This window comes from Anomalospiza imberbis, chromosome 18, assembly GCF_031753505.1.
Source record: "Anomalospiza imberbis isolate Cuckoo-Finch-1a 21T00152 chromosome 18, ASM3175350v1, whole genome shotgun sequence".
Lineage (NCBI taxonomy): Eukaryota > Metazoa > Chordata > Aves > Passeriformes > Viduidae > Anomalospiza > Anomalospiza imberbis.
In genome coordinates, this window is record NC_089698.1 from 10,326,240 (window position 1) to 10,346,431 (window position 20,192).

The 20,192-nt window shown below is 45.4% G+C and overlaps 1 protein-coding gene and 1 long non-coding RNA gene across 3 annotated transcripts; one reads left to right on the top strand and one right to left on the bottom strand.

The window, feature by feature from the left end:
• Positions 1–265: 265 nt before the first annotated feature.
• TMEM233 (transmembrane protein 233) lies at positions 266–15,096 on the top strand. Of its 2 annotated transcripts, none has more exons than XM_068208942.1 (3): positions 266–612; positions 7,459–7,593; positions 7,907–9,372. In XM_068208942.1, exons 1-3 carry the CDS (start codon positions 424–426, stop codon positions 7,955–7,957), a joined length of 375 nt encoding a protein of 124 aa, XP_068065043.1. In that variant the 5' UTR covers positions 266–423; the 3' UTR covers positions 7,958–9,372. The 2 variants fall into 2 exon arrangements, with proteins under 2 accessions (XP_068065043.1, XP_068065044.1); XM_068208943.1 differs by lacking the exon at positions 7,907–9,372 and adding an exon at positions 13,249–15,096 and having other exon boundaries at positions 280–612.
• Positions 9,464–20,121, bottom strand: LOC137484823 (uncharacterized). The gene is made up of 3 exons (XR_011005057.1): positions 20,039–20,121; positions 13,192–16,308; positions 9,464–9,811 (listed from the first exon to the last, which is right to left on the bottom strand). It is a non-coding gene; the product is annotated as an uncharacterized lncRNA (long non-coding RNA).
• Positions 20,122–20,192: the final 71 nt, after the last annotated feature.

The following is a 20,192-nucleotide window of genomic DNA, read 5'->3' on the forward strand; positions in this document are numbered from 1 at the left end:
GCTGAAGCAGCTCGGACACTGGGAAACGCGAGTTTAAGAACGCAGCACAGTTCTCCTGGGTGTTGTGCAAACTCGGCTTTAGTCCTTTAACTGCAGGCGCTGAAGAAGTTCCGTAAAGGCCGGACCAGCCGCAGGTTTTGCGCCCCGGCCGCGCTGCGGCAGCGCCGGGGGCGCTCCCGGGGCCGGGCGGGAGCAGCGCGGGGACCCCGCGGGGACGGGGCGCTGGGAACCTCGGCGGGCGGCGTCGGGCTCCGTGTTCTTCCCATCGCTCCCCGTGATCCCAGCCCCGCGCTGAGACCCGCGGCAGCCCCCCCGCCCCGCCCGGCCCCGTCCCGGGGCGGCTCCCTTGGCTCGGCGCCGCTCGGTCCCGCCTGCCCGGAGCGCTGGGCTTTCCGCGCCGCCCGCCCGCCGCACCGCAGCCCCATGTCCGCGCTCCCCGCCGGCGCCGACATCAAGCGGGCTCTGGAGAACAGCCCCGAGACCAACATCGAGGATGAGCTGCCCGACGGGCCGCCGCAGCCGCGGCCCAAGAACTACCTGCTCCTCAGCATCCTCGCCTGCTTCTGTCCCGCCTATCCCGTCAACATCGTCGCCTTCGTGTTCGCCGTCATGGTGAGTAGCACCTCCGGCTTGGGCTCCGAGGGGCCGCCGCCGGCCCCGGCGGGGAAAGGGGCATCCAGCCGCCTTTGAGCCGCTTGCCCCGGGAGCCTGCGGACGCTGGCTGAGGCAGCGAGCCTGGGAGCATCAGCAGGCGCGGGCAGGGGGTCCACTGAGCTGTCCCAGCAGCGATGGAAAACGTGGAGTGAAAGGCAGTTTCCAACAAGTTTTCACTGTCAGGTGCCAGGTTTATTCCAGTTAATGGGGTTTGTTACATCAACTAAGTCTCACTCTGAACTGGACACAGTATCTCTGGGAAGTGTCAGCTGGAGAACAGAAATCAGATTTGGTTTCTGCTTTAGCTAATCAAATATAATAGGAGTGCCTTTTTTCCAGTAAACAGGTTCTTTGATCCTCTTTGTTAGAAGAATATAGACGGTGATAATGATTGCAGGTTGTTGGCAATTGCCCATGTAAATTGAATATCAAACAAACTGAGAGAACAGCCTTACTCCTACAATCCGAAATTGATACACATTGTCCTTAATAACCCAGCAATCCCCTTAACTTCCAAAGGATTGTTGGAACAGAATCTCCTTCTCTAAGTTAAAAGTTGCAGAGTCAGATCCAGAGTTTTCTAGTCGTATACATGATCAGTGTTATCAGTAACACTGCAATGTATTTCTGTTGTTTGGGAGCTGAAGAAGGTTTAAAACATGTTGTGTATTTTCATCCTTTTCTCTGACAGCCAAGCTGAGAAGGTAAGAAAAAATGTAGTTATTTCTTTTTGTAATTAAGTATATGAATAGCTAACTATGTCTAAAATATCCCAAAACACCCTCTTGTAAAGTGTGATGAGTAAAGATTGATGAGAAATCACACTGCTGAAGTTTGAAAACTACTATTCCAAATATTCCAAAGCCATTGTTCAAGTTTTGTTTTTTGTTTTTTTTTTTTTTTTTAGTTAAGTATTAGCTGTCTTCCTCTTCTTTTTTTTTTTTTTTTTTCTTTTTCCTTCTGTGTTTATTTTCTTTGTCATTGCCTTAACTATACAATATGCCCTTTTCCTTCTTTTGGGAAGATTTGGTTCTGCTGGTACTCGGCATCCTTTCTGCCCATGGACACTGAGGGTGCTATATAAAGCAATGAGAGCTGATGATCTGGGGCTGGGAGCGTCTGTTCACTGTGACACTGCTTTCATCAAGGTGCTGGGGCTGTACAGAAGTTAACTGTCAAGGACAGAATTTGGCCTCTAAAGATTTTTGCACCCCATATGGAGAAATCTCCACCCACAGCCTGGTTGAAGTTCATGCAGGCTTCTGGAGTCAGGCATCAGTAACTGTTACCAGGGGATATGAAGGAACCAGGGTGGGAAGAGCACTTCCTGAATGCTGAACAGCCTGTGCAGGTCTCAGCTGCCCACTCCCTTACAGGGGGAAACAAAAACCAGACCAATAACCTCCCCTGTCTGGGAATAGCTTCTGTTTCAACAGCATCCTACCTAAAACCTCTCTTTTTCTATAAAAATAACACGTCCAACTTCTTTTCCACAGCCTGACCCCCTGCCTTTCCAAGCTGCAACCTGTAACTGCTGCATTGTCCTCAGCTGCAGGTTCTGCATTTTAGCCTGTGCTGATTTTATTTCCACTTCTGCTGGGATCTGCATCCTCCCTGCCTTTCTCAGCTGGAGTTAACGCTGTTAGTTCTGTTAACTGTTAGTTCTCGGCTAAGGGTTAACACTGAGATACAAGAGTGGGATATATTATTTTCTTACAGAAGATACCTTTACAGTCTGCAGAGCTTACCTGAGACCTTGGGTCAGATTTAAACACCCTCACAAGTGGATTTTCTACAAATTTCCACTTCATAAAATGGGCCTAAAAGGAAAAGCCCTGTTGGCTTCTAGAGGGGGCATGGTTCAGCACCCTGTGTACCTGTGTCATGTCCTCCTTAACTGTTCTAAATTCAGACAATGTTTTCACTCTAAAAGTAGAGTCTGGGTTCTAACACACCCCCAAAATAAGTGACAGATTTGTCTTCAGTCTCTTCTGTCTCTTCTGCTGTCCCATTTACAACTCCAGCACTGGTTTCCTCACTTCTTTCTCACCTTTGGAGGCTCAAACCTCACCGTTACAGATCTTACCTCCTTTATTTTTAGAATAAACCTTTTGCAAGTTCTCCTTATTGCAATAATAACTTTCCTTGTTCCTTACCTGTCTGTTTCTCCTGGCAGGGGTCAGAGGAGAGCTGGTAAAAGGGGCATTATTGACATCACTGTGTTGCCATATTGGCACTACAAGAGCCCCCTCCAACGAGCCACTGGCCGCTTGCAGAGTGAGCATTGCTCGGCATTTTTGGCAAATGGAGTTCTGCTTTCCCCAGGACTCCTGACTGTAGGATCACTGCTCTCAATACCCTTCTGCAGCCCCAGATGCCATCAGCTCTGCTCCTTGGTTCTTCCAGCAGCTGGATCACTGTGAGCAGCTGTGTCACATTGCTGTGCCATCAGCTGGCTCACTCAGCCCCAGGGACACCTCCCTCAGATCTGCCCTATTCTTTCCCACACAGGTGTAACCACAGGCAAGATTTTGGGGGCAGGTACCAGGTCAGGAGGCTTCTGTGGCACAGGAGATTTCTCTGGTGTGGGGCTGGGGGTGGGCACTGTGTCACTGAGCTCTTTGGCTCCTTGATGCAGTGGTGAACCCAAAGAACTCTCAGTGAGCTGCCAGCTGTGCCTGAGACCTGGTTGGGGTGGACTGGCTGTGTCTGGCTCATGGGATCAGAGCTAGAGGGAGGCTGTGGAATAGCTCTGGGAAATGAATTGGATATTTTCAATGCCAGCACTGAGGTGTGACAATTGAACATGTTTTGTTGCCCTTTCTCAGTACCCCCCCCCATTCAGCTGTCTTATTTCTAAGATCTCTATGTCAGACTAGTTCTGTAATTTCATATTTGTAACAACCTCCAAACAGTCTCTCCAAAGCTATTTCTCACTGATTTTTGCTCCAAATTCTCTCTTTCTGTTGCCACGTTTTTGTTTAATCATTTCCATGTTTCAAACAACATATGTGGTCAAGCTGTGACAATCTTGGCTCGTCTGCCTCTGATAGTAACAAGTTCTTTGTCTGCATTTGTTGCTCTTGGATTCAGATGCCTTGTCTTTATATGGGTTTCCCTAAGCAGAGACAACAAATTAGAGGGTGGTGGAAGCCGTGGGGACAGGAAAGGATGGACCTTGCTTTCTCAGGGAGCCACCTCCTCTAATTGGGATCCTAACGAGCCATGTGCAGTGTGTTGGCTGTGGCCAGCTCAGTGACCAGCAGAGTGACCGGTGTTTCTGTAGTTAGAAAGTTTACTTGCAGAGTTTATTATTTATACATCCATTGTTAGGTAGCTTGTAGGTACCTGGGTATCTAACACCATATGGGACAGCCTGTACTCACTTCAGGAATATTAAACAGCATATTTAATATTCAGGAATATTAAGCAACAGGGCTCAGCAGCTGCTGTTAAGGCATTTTTGCATGGCCCTTGCCTTTGCAAACTGGTAGGGTTTTGTTTTTCCTCTGTAGCACCCTGCAGAGCCAGCTCCCCTTTCACGTGCCCTGCTCAGCACCTGCCTGTTCTGAATTGCTCCCCAAGTCCCCCCTCTTCTTTGTGTTTCCCTGTGAGCTGTTCCTACAGTGAGGAGTCACCCTGAGTCAGCAGTCTCGTTCTTCCTTAGGTCTGAACTAGAGAGTGTCTCCTCTCCAGGCACAGCCAATTAAGGTTCTCCCAGCCTGACTTATAGAGCCTAGAAAATGCTGATCAGAGAACCTCAGTCTGGTCTGCCCAGATCTGTAAGAAATGCAGAGGAAGATTTCTGAAGTAACTCAGTGTTCTTTCTGGTTTTGCCGTGATCAGTGCTCTGGGAGTGTGGAACAGAAAATAAACATTAAAAGGGATTAATATTTTATAGCTAATCCAGCACGGTTCTGTTCACATGAGGTCAAGTCACTTTATTGTTGAACTGAGAATGTTTTATAAATAGATGTGTGTGAACCTGGTGAAGTCACTGAGATTACTCAAGTAAATAAACAGCTGCAGAACTGTGGCTTTAATTTACATTATGACTTCATAGCCAGCGAGGTAGCAGAAACCTGAGAAATCATATGGTGTTAGGGTGAAAAGGGCTGAAATTTGTTTTAAAAGTTGGACAGACCAAATGCTTCATACAGATGCTGTGTTCTCAATATATTGCCCAGCCCTTGGAAATAAATAGATGTAACAGTTAAAGCTTTAACAGTTGATGTTGTCTCTGTCTAATGTTGAAAACTGGAAGCTTGACCAGGAGCCCTTTGAAGCAGATGGAAGTAATGAATTTCAAAAAGCTTTGCATCAGACCCCAACCACTCACTCCCTCAAACCTCTTATTTTTTTATTGAATGCTTTCTAAGTTATTTCATTTAATTTAAACCTCTTCATAGAGAAACTTTGGTCTCCTTCCTGTCTCTCCCAAATCCTATTCTTTATCATTAATGCTGTTTTCCTCCCCTTCATCGTGGATTTATAGTAAAATGACATTATTTATTAAAGTTTGCACGGTAAATTATTTATGCAGTACCTGCAGAAATCACATGGACATTTTCCAGACTTCCTAAATACATTAGTAAAATGGCCCAGAACTGCAAGCTGATGCTGTCAGGTCTTGCTTACAACTCTGTCTCACTTTTGAGACCACAAGCCTGGGGAACTGAGTCAATGGTGTCTGCAGAACCTCTCTGCAGATGCCATGCAAGGGGAGTCCTTTGATAAGAGGGGAGCACAAAGTCCAGGGCCAGGGTGTCTGTGGTGCTTCTCTGTGTTTCTCCCTGCAGCCACAGTGGCATTGGTGGTTGTTGGCAGAGACAGGAGGAGGTCAGTCTGCTCAAGGCCAAGCTGAGCTGTGTTTCTCCTCATAACCCTTTTAAAGTCCTTTCCAAATGTACTTTGGGAAAGCTCTTCTGCAGCCAGGACTGCTGAGGACAGTGGAGTAGCTTAGGTGGGAGGACTGTGCCACCCCCTTTGTAGCAGGATCAGGGCTGGCACTGTCCTGTTTGACCATGTCCCTGTGTCCATCTCTCATTTCCATCTCTGTCCTCTTTCCCCATTATGTGCTTTCCAACCTCAATGAAATCTGACAGCAGAGCAGAGGTATTAGTGATATTTTTTTGGGAACACAAGCCAGAAAAATGTTTAGGCATGTGGGCTTCCAGGAAGGGAAGAAATATAGCAGTGCTCTCTTTAAGGACATGAGTGCATCAGCATCTCAGCCTTCTGTAGACTCCAGAGAATAAGTACCTGCACTTATCCTTGAGATGCAGTTCTAGGAATGCAGGCTGTGTTGCTTTGAGACTGTCTGGGCTGGGCTGATGCTCCTGCAGTGCTGACACCACGAGTGCACCCAGCCCATTAGCTCTGCGTGCTCGCTAATTGACACAGCACACACATCATGCCCCTCATTGTTTTCCTGCTTGGGAGGAATGGCTCTACAGCAGTGCTTGGTGTGCTCTGAACTTCATCCCTTTCCTGCCCTCCACAGTCTCAGCTCTTCACTCTGTTGTTCTGTATTTGCTGCAAAAAGTGATTTATAGCTGAAGCACTTTCATTATAGCACTTGGTGATACCTCATACAGTCGTTTACTAGAGGCAATCTGAATTCTTCAGTCCAGAGAGCAGTTAATTTGATCAGGTCCCCATATCTCTCCTCCTACTCTTCCCATTTCTCTGATACCTCCTGAAATGTATACAAGATACTAAAAACTATGTTGTGACTAATCTGATTCCCTGAGGAAGTATGCTGAGTTCAATAGTGAAATCTGATGAAGAAATCTGGACTCAGTGTTATGGTTTATGAACTCAAACTCGCATGATTTTACAAAAGAATTTTTAGGAATAATGCCCTTTTTAATGCTTTGATAGCATCTCATTCTTGGGGAAAAAATTCTACAAACTGTATTTAGACTCATGCACTAGAGTACTTCCGTGTTGTTCACTGAATCTTTTCCTTTAAAAATGGTTTGGTTAAACCAAAAATTAATTCAGAAAACCCTATAGTCTGTCTCACAGAAGCTTAGAAGGTCAGAGTGGTCCTATCACACATTGCAATCTGAGCATGAAATGAATGTAAAGCATCTGCTAAGTCATGGTGGGTAGAGAGAAACTCAAGTCTCTTGAGATAATATGGAGAGATCTGATGCACATCTCAGGATGGATATAATAATAAATATCAGTGTCTTCCAGAAATGCAAAGGAACACAACTTCTAGCCCATGAAGATGGCACTCAGATGTTTTGTTCAAATGACCTGTATTTCTTTGGTTTGTATTTTTCCCACCACTAGCAAACTACCTATTAATTCTTCAAACTTTGTTTGGAAAAGTAAAATACTGGAAAAATAGGAAATTAGTAAGCTTTTTTAAGTTTTGCTGAGACTTTCTCTAAAAATGCAGCCTATTTATACTGTTTTTTTATGCTTATAGTCTTGTAAAGCATAACAATTTATCTCACTGCTGGTGAAGTGGCCAACTAATAATTCCCATATTCTACAAAACTATTTCCAAAGATAAAAGCCACTGGTTTATGCAAGTGGGTGGATGTTGGTTTGACAGCTTTTATGCTGGTGTGTATCATATGAACAAAGCCCCACCACTGAGAAAAAAAAAAAAAAAGAGCTGCAGCTTCAATGAAAGGTACTGAAAATGAGTGGAACAGAAAATTAGACTCCCTGCTTACCTTGGCAGCAGATATTGATTTGTTCTGTTGGTTCAGAGCCGCCACGCTGCTTTGCCAACAGGTTTGTGTTTGAAAGGGAGAGCTGTGATTCCCTGTTTGCCCTCTGCAGGCTCTGAACAGTTACAACCAAGGGGACATAGAAGGCTCCAAGCGGCTGGGTCGCAACGCGCTCTGGGTGGCCGTGGCCTCCATCATCATCGGCCTCGTCATCATCGGCATCTACTGCGTGGTTCACTTCACAACGGTGAGCAAGGGCTCTCCCAGCCCTCTGGGCAGGGCCTCCAGAACAAGACTCTAAGGGCTGCCACAACCACCTCTCTTTATCTATTTAGGGATGCATGTATGCTTCCCAAAGGAATTTTATCATATTTGACACTTTAGAAAATTCTGTTGTCTGCAGTTAAACACAAGCGACTCTGTCTTAGCAGCAGGTGGTTTTCTAGAAACTCTTGCAGCTTCAATTTGTTTTTCCAATTTTGGCCAGTTGCTTTTTGGTTTTTCTCCTCGTCAGCTTCACCATCTTTCAGATCAAGTGACCTGAGATCTTTAAATTTCAGATTACAGAGTCCCCAGGTGCTAATTTTCAGTCTCACGGTCTGGCCAACTGATCTTTTAACTCTGCAAGGAGGAGACAACAGTCAGTTACTCTTCTATTGTTTGACAGTAAAACAGATGACCAGAACTATATCAAAAGTGACCACAAATGTCATTCTGATGTGTGTCTCTGTGGGGTAAGGCCCTTCACTCTCCATGCTGTGTTATTGTCCTGCCCTCCCACACCTGCAATAATAGAAACAAAGCTCAACAAATTAATCTCTGGGGTTACCCAGATGGATTCCTGGAAAATAGGACAAAAGCAATTGAGGGTATTGATAATCTTTCTTAAGGTTGTGCAACAATATGTTCTTTTCTCCACAATACTGTGCACTTCCCATTAAAATAACCAATTTAAATGAATTTATTATTGGCTGGTTTGGTTGGAGGGCATTTCAGTGCACTGTACAAACTTATGCATAAGCTATAAACAGAGAACACCCCATTTACCACTGAAATGAAGACATCTCTGGAGAGTGGAATGCAGTAACTGGTTAAACATGTACAGCATTTTCATACAAGATTTGAAGCACAACATACTGAGCTGCAGGGAAGTTACTGGACAGGGGGTCCAGCTCTGTGGGATATTATTAGATGGTGCTGCAGACTCTAAGTATCCTGTGCATTCATTAATTTTCTGTGCATTTTGCAAGCATGAGTCCTGGTTCAGCTTGTGCTCAGCTCATTCAGCACTGGCAGATTTAAACCCAAGTCCCTTCAAGCTGGGGGTGCCAAGTTTTGTAATTGACAGCAGCAGTAAATTCTTCTGTTTGCCTCCACCACCTTACTCATCATTTCTCAGGCAAAGGGAGCAGCTCAGTTATTTTTTCAAAGTAGGGGAGGGAAGGGCAGTGTGAGGAGTGGCAGACAGCCCCGGCCTGAAGCATTCACAGTGACCAGGCAGCAGTAAACCAGAATAATGCAACTTCGTTTTTCTTTTGAGGACTTTTTAAATTGGTTTTGGTTCTGGGTTTTTTTTTTTTTAAAGAGAAAACTCTCTGTTGGGTGGAAGCAGCTAGGTGCCTGGGAACCCCTAGAACACTGCTGGGATACTATTTTCTGTACATAGTTTCCACAGAGCTTTATTGGCCAAATAGTACCATGACTTTTGTGAGGAGTTCAGGTTTACTGGATTCACTCTGCTCTCTGCCTTTCCAGCCTCTTTACTGCTCCCCTTCTCTCTCTCACTTGTCACCCTCCAAAGAGCCTTTGCTTCTAGGAGAGGATTTGATGGCAACAACAATCTTTTGATGTGAAAATGACTGAAGAGAAGCATCCAGCTGATCTTTCCACTCTGGGTCCCCTCTGTTGTCTTACTCTTGGACATTTTTACTTTATACTAAATTGTTTTAGTCTGACAATCTACTGCTGTGAATGGCTTTGCACACTCCATTCAGTGACCTCACACTGATATGTGCCTTTCTCATGCTTATTTTCTGACAGCCACTTTGCCTCTGCTGAAGTAAAGTGATTGTAAATTAATTCTATGCTAACTTTAATATATTTTTCAATATTAGTAAGGTAGCACAAATTAGCCTTGGTACAATAATAAGGCAGATTTATTTGATCACCATTAAGCACGGATTTAATGTTTCCATGACCTACACATGCATTTTTTCCTGAAAGTTAGACTTCAGCAGTATGTATGAAAAGCTTGACTCTTCCAAGATTCATTCCTGTACTTTATCCACTTGAAGTTAATCAGATACCACAGTACCCAGTACTTACTGCTGACATTCCTTGTGGCTTCTTTTGGTCTTCAAGGGATAACAAGTCTCACTGTAAATTACCTCTGGGAGATACTGCTGCCACTATCAAATATGCAAAGTGTACTGAGAACTCGAGTTCTCTTCTACAACATGAAGCCTCTGAGGAGCAACAAAAGTGAGACATCCAAGTCAGGTTGGCAGGGGGGAATCTCTATCAACTGTTACACAACTTTTCTCATAGGTACAGGAACTTGAGTCAGGCTCAGCTGGCTCTGAAGCCTCCTTCAAAACAACTCCACATGCCTCAGCCAGGAGAAAAATATCGAGTCAGGTGTGTTGAGGGTAGAAATGATAGAAGTTGCAGAGAGAGAAAGAGCAGGAAATTCCTGATTTGAGCAAACACTGATTTTATACAAGCAATAATACTCCCAAGTGTACCCCCAGTAATAGTGCCAGGCTTGGGAAGAGGAAGATCCTTTCACTTTTCAGAAAACCCCTACTTCCAAGTGTCCTCACATGCCTTCCTTGGTTTGTTCAGTCACAGAGCAACAGTAGCACAGGAATAACAGCAGCCAACACCTACGTCTGCAGGGGAGAAACAGCCTTGACTTCTCCTTTTGAAGATTTACTCGGAGCTAAGTCAGCTTGGGGCTTCTCCTGCTGCTTTGCAGAGCCTCATTTGTCTCAAACACTGGCACGTTATCTTTAGCAAACATATATTAAGATATGTAGTGATACATATTTATATCCTGGAACAGGGCCCACCCAACACTTGGGAACCATCTATGTTCTGCAGTCATGCCCCTAAATGTAGGCAAGGGGAAGCCATCACTTGCATCACTGGAGCTGACAGCCCAGCAGTAAAATTTGTGTGTCCTGATCAGTGAAAAGTGGCGTGTCCCTCATCGTGCCGAGGACTCTGAGTGCAGAGCTGTGGTGTGTGTGAAGTCAGGGCTGGGCCTCATTCCACACTGGGCCAAATTTATTCTTACTCTTCCCCATTTGCTTTTACCCTCCCCTGTCAGCTTCCCCTGTGCCCCTGCCTTGCCAGTCCTGAGTGCTGAGTTACATTTCCAGGGCTTGCTCAGATGTAACTTTAGCTGGTATTTGTGTCACCACAGTCTGGCCCTGCATGTGTGCCTCAGGCATGTTGTCCATCAAGAACTGCAGTGAGAAATGGGATGTATTTGCCTTCCTTGAGGGACACCACCATGACCTGGAGCAGGGCAGGGCTGTGTGCCGCAGCTTGTGTGTACCATACCCTGTTTGCTCCCACCCAGTGCCACTGTTCTCGTCATGCTCCTCTCAGAAACCTTTCTCCAGACTTGCACAGACTTGGAGTCAGCCTTCCTGCCTGTAGGCATTTTGTTCAGCAAAAGGTGGCGATTTTGTCAGTCAGTGAGGGCACTCAAGTCATTTACAATCTGTGTTTTCAGAGCAGCCTCAACGTTTTTGAAGCAGATTCCAAATTCTGGTTTGTTTTGGATTTTGCTGACACGAGACACCCTCAGATTACATTTGAGGGTTTAGGGAAACAAAAGCCTGGGCTGGATCCTCCTTACTTAAGTGAAAGAGATCCTAGGTATCCCAAAGCCTTTTCTTAACTGGATCTAAACATGTCATATTCTACTTCATCCTGCCATGAAGTTCAGAACAATATTCAGCTCCTCACAGCACATACTTGTAGACCACCTCTAGAGTCTGAGTGACACTTTGCAGTGCTGTTCAGGGCTGAACTAGAGCTCACATGAGTTCTGCCACCCAGCTGAGCCACAAGGCATTTCATATACAGCCCACATCTTCTGTGCTCCTCTCTCATGGACTCTCATGGCAGTCTGGACAAGTAGGAGTGAGCCAAGCAGAAATGTGGAGGATGAGTGAGAGGTGTTAGAGAGAAGTAAAAACTTTAGTAGACTGAAACAGCAACAGTTTTGCTCTGAGAAAGGAAGCCAAAACGCTGTGACTTTGGAATTTTATGCAAACCATTATGATATTTTAATGCTTTCCTAGAAGAGCCTGAACTTCTGACCCCTTCTTTAATCTCACTTGATTTAGAACTTCGCCCCAGGGAAGCCACAGAAATGCCACCTGTCAGCATGGCTTCCAAGGAGCACAAAGCCAGCCAGGCTGTGAGGAAAGCACCAGCTTGCACTGCTCAGAATCAGAAGGGTTTTAAATCAAGCACATGTGCAGTAATGCAGCATTGGTAATTCCAGGTAGAAGGAAAAGGAGTAAGTGCTTAGACTGTGCACCAGGGACAGTTTCCTCATTGACTGAGAAATAATTCTTCAGGAAGAAAAGGAGTGGAAGATTATTTTTAATATCTCTGCCATCCTGTTCCTGCAGCTCTCAGAAGCCTTTGCAGGCATTCCACTCAGTGACTGCCTGTCTTTCAGAGACAGAATAAGCTGAAGACCAGCACAAGGACAGGCATTACTCAGCCAGCCTCCAGATCTTTACATTGGCCATCCTGTCCTCTGTACCTTGTTTATAAAAATAAACAAGTCAGGGTCTTGTGCTGCAGGGATTGGCCTGCCAGTAAGGGATAGAGCTCCAAGCCTGAAGTCAGGGCATTCCTGTGCTTTAATTCTCGGTGTCCAAGACTTGGAGCTCATACTGCTGCTTTTCTATTGTAAGGGCACATACTGGTTATTTCCTTGATCCTTACCTTGTTTCACTGGATTTGTGAAAACATAGGAGCCTAAAGTCCTCTACCTGTCTCTCAAAGTGTTCCCTCAGCTGGGAGGGTGAGCAGTGGCAGTGTCCAGGTGCACAGACAATGTGGCCACATCAGCCTGACTTCCTTAGCAAACCACATGAAAAATCCTGGTCCAGAAACAGCTGTTTCATCTGTGCACAGAGGAGGTGTTCCCACGATGGATTCTACACAGTGGAGCCATGAGTAGCATCCAAGAGACAGTCAGCAAAGGCATTAATGGTGTCTGCAGGATATATTTACTGTGCAGTGCCTCAGGTCCCAAATCCCTCCTTGAGGAGCTGCTAGAATGCAGCTGCCTGATGGAGGAGATCCCCCAGACTCAAGCAGAACCCAGAATCCAGGGATAGGTCAGGGCATCCATGGGTACTGTCTGAGAGCTTTCGTCTACACAAGAAGTTGAAGGAACTCCTCAGATCCTTCCTCTCCTAATGCAGATGCACAGCACAGGTTTCCCAGTCCTTTTAAAGCATGTTGAGTGTTACTGTTGGATTTACCAAGTTCTCCACTGCTGGAGGGTTGTTCTTGTCTGACTGCTTTATGTACTACTCCAAGGAAGCAGAGATGCTGTTGACCTCATGAATCTTAGTCAAATAAGAGCCCATTTCCTGGCAGTGAAAGGCCCTAATTTGCATTGATTCAGGTAACCCAGTTTAAAAATTCAGTTCAGATTGACAGATGACCAATGCCATTAGAAACTCAGCTCTTTGACTCAAAACTGTATTGAGCTGCTAGTCTAGAGGGATGTTTGTTAAGGGAACAAGTGCTACTAATGTGGCATAATGTATCCATTAGATCTGTAGAATTAAAAATTTAAACTCACAGGGCAAACTCTCTGTCTTCTCCTCATTTAAACACACATATTTCTGTGTCCTTGCAGCATGCTATCTGAAGACCAGGACTGCACTTGGATGATATCAACATGTAAACCTCTGGAGGGGAAAAAAGAAGACATGGAAACCATTCCAGACTGTTAGCTTTGACCCTACAAGTCTGCAGAGGCATGTTGCTGGTGAATGAACTGATAGCCCAGTTAGTTAATCAGCATGGCGTGACCAGGTTTTCAAAATTATTTATTTATATGACACCTCAGTATAAAGCAGTATTTTCTCTTTCACCCTGATGTATAATGAGATCTTGCCCTAAAAAAAAAAAAAAAATCCCTTTTCTTTCTCTTTTCCATGGAATGTATGCTGGATCTGTGATGTTCCCTGGCTGACCCCAGCCAGACAAAGCCAACGTATCCAGACTGTTTATGGTGCACAGCGTAAGATCTGATGCACAGCCCACTGAAGCTAGTAGGAGAACTCCTGTTACTTCTGGCATATTTTGGATCAGGCCATTAAGGATTTTTTCATTGCTTTAAAATAATCTCACCATGACACAACTGTACCCATGGGTTTGTGTTTTTATCCTGCTCTGTGATTTTATAATGCTGTGGGCACACTCTGACTCAGCAGCTGCTTTCTTTTGTCATCCTCAGCTTTTAGAACTTTACCTTGGATTTTTAAACACCTGGGACCGATTTCAATAACTTGATTATTAAGAGAGACTCTTCTTCCATAGCATCCATGTTTTTCCTAATAATTTATTTTTGTTTTGTTGTCTTTCATTGTTGCACTCCCTTGACTTAGCTCTTGTCCCACATTAAATTTGCACTGATCATATTTTCCTCTTTAAACCTCACATATGTAAAAAGTTCCTATTTTTTTATCTGAAAAAATATCTTCTTTTTAAACAGATGTCCTTCATCCCTTTGTTGTTGTGCTTCTAGCAAGGCACATAGTTTCATTGTGTTCTGCTTTGTTCATGTGGGTTTTGTTTAGCTCATCCTCTCATCTCTATGACTGGTCTGTGTATCACTGCAGATAGAGATGGACAGACTTTTGCACCTCTGCCTAGTTACAGACACACTTCCTGATCCTTAGACACTACTCAGCGAGCAGCCTCAGGTTCCAGAATTGATGGCCTCTAAATTACTGCAGTTTCTTGATACCTTGTGAAAATTTAGCATGGGACAGCTCTTTTTATTAGCTGGAAACTGTTTCACAGAATACAATTGTTTTGTCACACAAATATTCCATATTAAAAGGAGCAAGTTCTGGTGAGTATTAAGAAGTGGTTGCACCCTCAGCAGTTGCTGCTCTGCTGTATTACCACACCTTCAAGCGAGCTGTGCCAACTTCCACTCCCTCTCCCTGCGCCAACATCAACCTGGAGCCACTGCCCAGAAATCCAGGGAGTTCTGCAGGTGCAGGTGAGAGAAGAATAAGAATCATCTGTCAGGAGTTCAACAACCAATAAAAAAAAAAATCCTTCCAGAAACCTTTACCTGTTAAAGCATATGCCTGAAGTAGCATGTAGTTTTGTGCCTTGATATTATATTTTCAATGTGCTTTTTCGCTTTCCTTCCTGCCAAATTCTGTTTTTCATTGAAGTCAGTGAAGCATTACCTCTCCTTAATTACTGCAGTATTAAACTTCACGAACACTGGTGAAGCCAGCTGATTTATTAAACATTTACACTGATCAGATTTGTCCACATGGGAATCTTGCCACTGATTTTGATGATCCCTAGAATTGGCTGTTCTGTGAACTCTTCTTTGGTTTTTGAATACTATTTTAATGGTCTGATATGTCTTGTGGGACTTTTAGTAGCTTGCCTTATTATCAGATATGATAGAAATGTCATTGACAAATGGAATAAAATTACTTTTAATTCATGTCTATTCTGGTATGTGGGAAGTGTCTTTCCTAAGTTTTGTTGCCTCTTCTACTGGAAAAAGTAATATCCCTTTTTCTAACCCCTTGGACAGTTTCAGAATGAAGTGAATCACAGCAAAAGGAGGATTTCAAAGTTATGTGGGCACCAGAGGATAGGGATAGGCAACTTGAAGTATGTTTTTAACTGCCTGACAAGGGTTGAAATCAATAGGAGCTAGACACCCGACTTGTTCAGAAGCTTTTGAAAACCATACTGGAAATCTAACTTGCATCTTGTTCCTCATAAATATCTTTGAAGTTTCACTCTTAATATAATTGAGAATTGAGCCATTGTACCTTCAGTGCTTCTGAAGATAAATGTTGGTACCTTACAGTGCTATTGATTGGTATAAAAATAAAGGCTTTATATTAAACCACTTAATGTGACAGAGAGGAGAGAATGCAGCAATTCCTCTAATGTCCTTAGTGCTTGTGTGTCATAGGTAATCTTATTTTTGCTTTACTAATGTATTAGTATTGGTTCTCTTCATTTATTTATGTTTACATAAATCTTCAACCATGTTTGGGAAGTGCAGCTTGTGCTGGAAGGAGGTATGGTCCCTGTACAACCACGTTGTTCTGCTGTAGGTGTGACAGAGACATCCCAAAGCAAGCAGCAAACACAGGGAGTCTAAATGACTTTTAGTGCCCAAATCAGCAAGGCCCTAGAGCCAGCAGTGGGTATGGAAGGCAGAAAGCAGGTGTCTGACTGAGGAATTTGTGCCTGCTCCGTATTTACAGGGGCATGTATAGAAATTTCATTCTCTCTGACAGCTCTGGAAATTACCTGTTCTTCATTGTCACACATCTAGGTTTGGATTTGGTCCATTATTCTGCATTGGATCTACCTTTTTTGGTAGGAAAAAAGCCCTGTTATATAAATGCTGAATGATGTTATTTGATGAAACAGAGGGAAGTGGGAAGCAGTAAGATGTATTTCAACTCAACATCTGTGTCCTGGGTGCATGAACAGAGACTTCCTTCTGCAAAGCTGCTTCAGGCTTCCATTTTTTGGACGCAGTGTCCTCGCACACTGAAGGCACCAACTAATGCCTCAAGTCCAGCTCCCTTTTCTTTCCTGCACATATTACAGGCAGAGACAGATGGAAACTTGAAATTGCTGGCCTCAGCTCCTGGATCATGTTGGCACCTTTGGCTTCTTACAAGGCAGCTGCATTCTGCAAAACAGCCCAGTGCACGTATCTTGATATGTAATCCTAGAAGAGGCTTCTAAATATAAGTGGGGGTTCTTTGCTGCTGTATGAAGGGGGTCAGCCAGACACTCAAAATGTGGTGTAACTTTCTTCAGATTGCACCAAAACCAAATAATCTCAGGGATAATATGAAATTAAATTCTTGGGGTACCTCCCTGCAAGCAGAGCCAGGGGTTTACAGCTTTCACCTGAAGATCAGCATTGGCTCTTCAATTTCTGTGGTTGTAGCCAGGATCCATGGGTGGTGAGGCTCCAGAAGTTGTAGCTTTTGGACCTCTGTCTTTGGATATGTGCTCACAGTGTGTTCTGCCTCTCAACCTGGAAAGAGGTTGTATCTGGTTGCTGCCACAGTGTCCCTCACTCTCAGCATCTGTTCAGGTGCCTCTGCTGAAACAGTGTGCAAACATCTCTCTCTAGGCTCATTTCCTCCCCTGGGCCCTAACTTGGTCTGCCAGTTATTTATTCCAGATTGCCTCAGAAGGGGGAAGATGGAGTCATCTCCCCCATTAGCCTTTACTTTGTGTGTCTGTGTGTGCACACACAAGAAGAGTTGAAGGGTTGAATTCCCAAAGGCAAATAAAATCTCAATGCAAGGAAAGTCACTGAACTGATGGGGGCCAAGCTGGTTAGAAACACCCTGGTTACCTGACAGCTGTTCAGGAGCCTTTGTGGAAGGTGGTGTTTCCTGGAAGGAAGAGTCCATATCACCAAACCTTGAACAGATGTGGAACCTACCCTGACTTCGTAGGAAAGAGCTCCAGGCAAGGCTGGAGCCCTCAGGGCTCTGCAGGGCTGCTGCCTGACCCCCAGCTTTCTGAGACTGAGCCCTCAGTCTCCACAAGGCAGCACCTTCAGGCTCAAAAACTACCTAAATGTTGGTTTCCTCTTACAATCCTCCCACCTCCGAACCGCATTTTGAACCAGCAGGTCTCAGGAGACATGCAGTGTTGGAACAGAGAAGGGATGCAGTGGTGTGTGAGGGATTTCTTCTGTGCACTCCCAACTTTCCATTTGCCAAGCACAATGGCATGTTCTGCACGCACAGCAGGACACGTGTCCCTGAGATGGGACTGAGCCTCTGACAAGGCTGCCCAACCTCCTCTGCTGCACTCCCTGCCAGCCTGGCAAAGTGGGCTAAATCCACAAGTGACCCAAAAGCAGGAGGGGGCCTGGAAACAGATCACTCAGCCACTGTAAAGACTGAGGAACAAATTCAGGACCCCAAGGCATAGTAAGCAATTTATCCAGAGGGTTTCTGCCGGTAAATGTACCCTGTCTTGAACTCCGGGGTGAGTTCTATTCTGCTCCCATGCAGCTCACTCTCCACAGCACACAAGCTGCAAGAAGCACTTGCTCATATGTCCTTTACACTGTGATTTATGACATGTGTGAATCTGATCTCCCAGCTCACGTCTGAGGATGGCTCCTCTGAGTTTGTCATCTCTCGCTGTAGGGCAGAGTCAGCTTCCACACCACTTGCAATGACTTCTCTTTGGCTAAATAAGCTTGCATCATGTCAAGGGAAAAGAACTTTGCCAGATATCAATGGCTTCTTCAGGACTTTGAACTGCACAGCCAGAGGCTGAAGGCCACTGCATTTCTTTTTTGACACCTACTCAGAGGTAAGAGAAGGGGAAACTCCACTGGAAGTGAAGTATCCAGACCAAAGCAGGCTGTGCGGTCATGGTGAGCCGTGGCAGCCTCATGTTCACATTTCAACCAGTATTCAGTGGGGGCTTAATTGCCTTTTGATTCTAATCAAATAATAAGAGAGATAATCTAAACAGTGAAAATGAGAGATTCTGGCCTAGAGCGCGGTATTTGGTGAGTGTCATCCCTGACTTCGGTGCCTGAAAAGTTTGTAAGGTCACTCCTCACCCCATCTAATCCAAGACATGCATTCCCCTAACACAGGTCTCTCCTGACCTCAGATCTGTCCTGTTTGGTCCCTACTCTCTTTTAAAATGAGTCAGCTGATAGAGAGGGACGGTAAGTGATATCTCCAAGGGGGTAGAGTGACTCAGTAGCAAAGATGTCACTTCACTTGACCCCTCAGCCTGTACAGCACCCAAAGTGCTCTGTAATGATTCCCAGAACTTTGACCAGCTCTGCTGAGTCTCATAATTTTAAGAGCCAAGAACCAAACTGCCTTAAAATTAACTTCTGACTAAGAAGATTTAATAGTCAGGCCAGGTCTAGCTCGTGTTTACTAAAAAAGGTAGGTGTGAGGGAGGGAAAAAGGAGCTGAGCTTTGCTTGTGGCTACTGACATGGACAAGAGACCACACAGCTCTTCATATCCTGCAGGTCTTTTACAAGCCTCTGCTTTTAAAACCTCACATTGTCCTAGGAGGTGGCGTGGCACAGTCAGGACACCAGATGAACATTTCACCAGTTACTTTTATGGGCTGTGAAGAGTCTGAAAGTGGAATGTGTCTTTTTTTTTATTTTAAGGGAATTTCTTATTCAGAATTAGTCACTTGTGTTTTCCCCTGGTCCTTTTATCCCAATAGGGGCAGAGGAAAATGTATTTTGTAGTCTTCCTTTGGAATGTGGAGGCCGGTTCAGATGGGGTGGAAGAGGGACAGTTTTTGTGCCCTTCAGGCTGCAGAGCATAAACGGAGGCAAAAAGTCACAGATGCTGTTAAAGGGAGGAGCAAAACTCCAGGGTTCCAGAGAATCAGTGGGAGGCTGAGCTCTGCCAGGCCCGTGGCTTGTCTTAAGCTGATCCCTCCCTTCCCACATCTCCTGCATTGACAGCTGTGAGGGAATGGGGCTCCCACTCAGGCTGAGGGGAGATAACAACACTCCAGTGAACGCAAGGACCGTGCACACAGACGTGTGTGAGGAGGTGGGGGATGACTTAGTTGTTCATGGTGTGATATCATCCAGCCCTCAGTATTCTCAGGGAGCAGCACCTGACAAAGCAAGTCACAGGCTGATTGCTCCAGGAGTGTGCTACACCCACCAGTCACGGGGAGGGGGGACGAGAACCAGTCCTGAAAAGGGAGCAGACACAGGGAAAACAGGGAGGAGAAGCAGCAACAGTGAGGCTGAGATGCCTTGTCCATGGCCCGTGTCCTGTCCACAAACCAGCAGCTCGCAGAGGTTTCAGCATGGAGCACACCATGGATGGCTCATCACCACGGAAGGAGGAACCATCACATTTTAACAGCAGACTTTAAAATGAATGCTTGTACCTACCACAGACTGGTTAGCACAGCCTTGTGATCTGCTAGCAGTCCTTACCCTGCAGTTTGTTACCACTCTGTGGTTCCTAGAAGAACAAAAGACATTACAAATGCCAGAGCCCAGGTGAAGGTACCGTGGCCTGCAGCGGGTCTACGTGGCTCTTGTGCAGATCATCACAACGGTCCTGGATGGACAAGTGATGGGCAAGGCACGGTACCCAGTACTGCAAACAGTGCTGGCCAAGAGAACTGGGGAGAACCAAACATCCGGGCTTGGAGACAGGGAATTTAGGAGCACTAAGCTGTGTGAAATGCCAAAGTAACAGCAGCTGCATTTTAGAGCAGGGGCTGTGTGCAGGGCTGAGGTAGAGCCGCCTGCACACCCTGGCCTGGGCAGGCTGTTCAAGCCCCAGAGCCAGGAAGGGAGCAGCTGTTCCCAAAGCACGCGGGAGCCAGCGCTGCACTGGCACGGCCATCCCGGCAGAATTCTTCCCACAGCCTTACGGTGCGTGGATACTTCCATTTGGTAGGAATCCTTCTGTCTGTGTGCAGGTTGCTCCTATTTGTAATGACAAAAACGCGATTTATCTGTAAAGAGAACGGTGGCACACCTGCAGGCCTCATCAGCTCTGTGGCTGTGAGGAAAGGGGAAAAAAAC